The sequence below is a fragment of the Sinocyclocheilus grahami genome, unplaced genomic scaffold (genome assembly GCF_001515645.1).
Source record: "Sinocyclocheilus grahami isolate Dianchi unplaced genomic scaffold, SAMN03320097.WGS_v1.1 scaffold18609.1, whole genome shotgun sequence".
Taxonomy (NCBI): domain Eukaryota; kingdom Metazoa; phylum Chordata; class Actinopteri; order Cypriniformes; family Cyprinidae; genus Sinocyclocheilus; species Sinocyclocheilus grahami.
In genome coordinates, this window is record NW_015517195.1 from 2,079 (window position 1) to 3,708 (window position 1,630).

Sequence of the window (1,630 nt, forward strand, 5' to 3'; positions counted from 1 at the left end):
ATATAATTTAATGTAGCTAGATACATTTTCAAATAGCTAGCTTGACTGTATTTCAAAGCTGACGTACCCATTATTACTTGGCAAGCTATAATTTAAAGCTGATGTACCCACATTTTAAGCTTCATTGTGGATATCCTCACACCCAGAGAATAGAGTATTGGATTTTCCCACATCATTTTAGAAGCAGACGCGTGTGTGTTCATCATCACGTCCTGTCTTTGGTGCACGTGTGGGGTGGCATGCCTTTTCGGAGATGCTGACTTATGCTCAGTGACTCAGAAGCTTTGTGGTTTTTGGCAGGGAACTCCTGAAAGATCACCCTTTCTTCTACGTGCCAGAGGTAATCGACGAACTCAGCAGCCAGCACGTCCTCACCACCGAACTGGTGCCTGGATTTCCCTTGGATCAGGCTGATGGACTTTCACAAGAGTTGAAAAATGAGGTATTCACCAGTGCTGGTAAAACTAGTGTTGCAATGAATGAAATGAAGTGAAACCAGACCAATTACATCTAGCAGGGTATCTGCAGGATTTTGAAAAATCAAATTTGAGGCTTTTGTAAGACCTTCACAAATAAAATGAATACTGTATGAGTGGGTTAGGGCAATGTCTTATCCATCTACAAACATTCAAAACATTATTTGTAATTGGATTATTAATCGGTTACTACCTTATTGGGCTGGAAAACCTATTTTTAGCTTACTTTCTAGTACTTTCAGTTCTCCTACTGTTATTTACAGTAATTTGCTTATAGCATTTGTTTAGCAAGTTATAGAAGCACATTCAAATTTGGTGTTGTATCAGGCCACATTGTATTCTAGGATGCCTGAGTCACATGGTCTCAAACGTGGCTAGTATGGAAGCCAGTGATCTTCCTGAAGCATTATCGCCACCTAGTGGTGGAAGTGTTTTATTGCATTAGTTGGGCAAAGTGTAAACAAGGTCATGTCCATACCAAAAAGAAAAAACATTAAGGAATGCCGTTAAAAAAAGTAAACTGTGTTGATCAAACCATAAATAGAGGAAATGATGCAGACTTACACGAAGGCAATAAATGTGACTGAAATTTTTCAACATGCCATACAGCTATGATTTAAATGCTCATCAGTTACGTAGTTTGTAAACATTGCAATAAAACAGTCTTTTGTTTTGAGTTCCAACTGATTTATGACATTATACTAAGCACTACATATTCATTAAAGCATAAATACTATGGATTTAAAGCAGTCCAGTGCAGGTGTAGTAACCATACTTATGTTTGCACAGATCTGCGAGAACATCCTCAGCCTGTGTCTGAGGGAGTTGTTTGAGTTCAGATACATGCAGACAGATCCTAACTGGTCCAATTTCTTTTATGATCCACAAACCCACAGGGTAAGAGCTATGTTCACTATCACTGATCTTTCCTGGTTATTTACACTGCTGGTTTAGACACACTTGGCTTAATTTGCTGTAAACCTGCTTGAATCCTGGTGTCTTTGAAGAAGCTGAAATATAAGAGTGTTTTGATGTATTAAACATTTGTTTGGTCACGACATAATTCCCTTACTTTCATTTGTTATATCATAGGTTTGAAGACTTCACTGTTAATCTAAAATGTAGAAAATAGGAATTATTAACCTTTGATTGGT

The 1,630-nt window shown here is 37.7% G+C and overlaps 1 protein-coding gene across 1 annotated transcript in view; it reads left to right on the plus strand.

Annotated features, from left to right (window-relative positions):
* The window catches only part of LOC107579617 (atypical kinase ADCK3, mitochondrial-like), a 3,085-nt gene extending 1,517 nt beyond the window's left edge, over positions 1-1,568 (plus strand). The window contains exons 2-3 of the mRNA XM_016265422.1: positions 301-442; positions 1,266-1,568. Coding sequence (XP_016120908.1) covers positions 301-442; positions 1,266-1,430 — 307 coding nt within the window. The 3' untranslated portion in view covers positions 1,431-1,568. The remainder of the gene's footprint in view (positions 1-300; positions 443-1,265) is intronic.
* Positions 1,569-1,630: the final 62 nt, after the last annotated feature.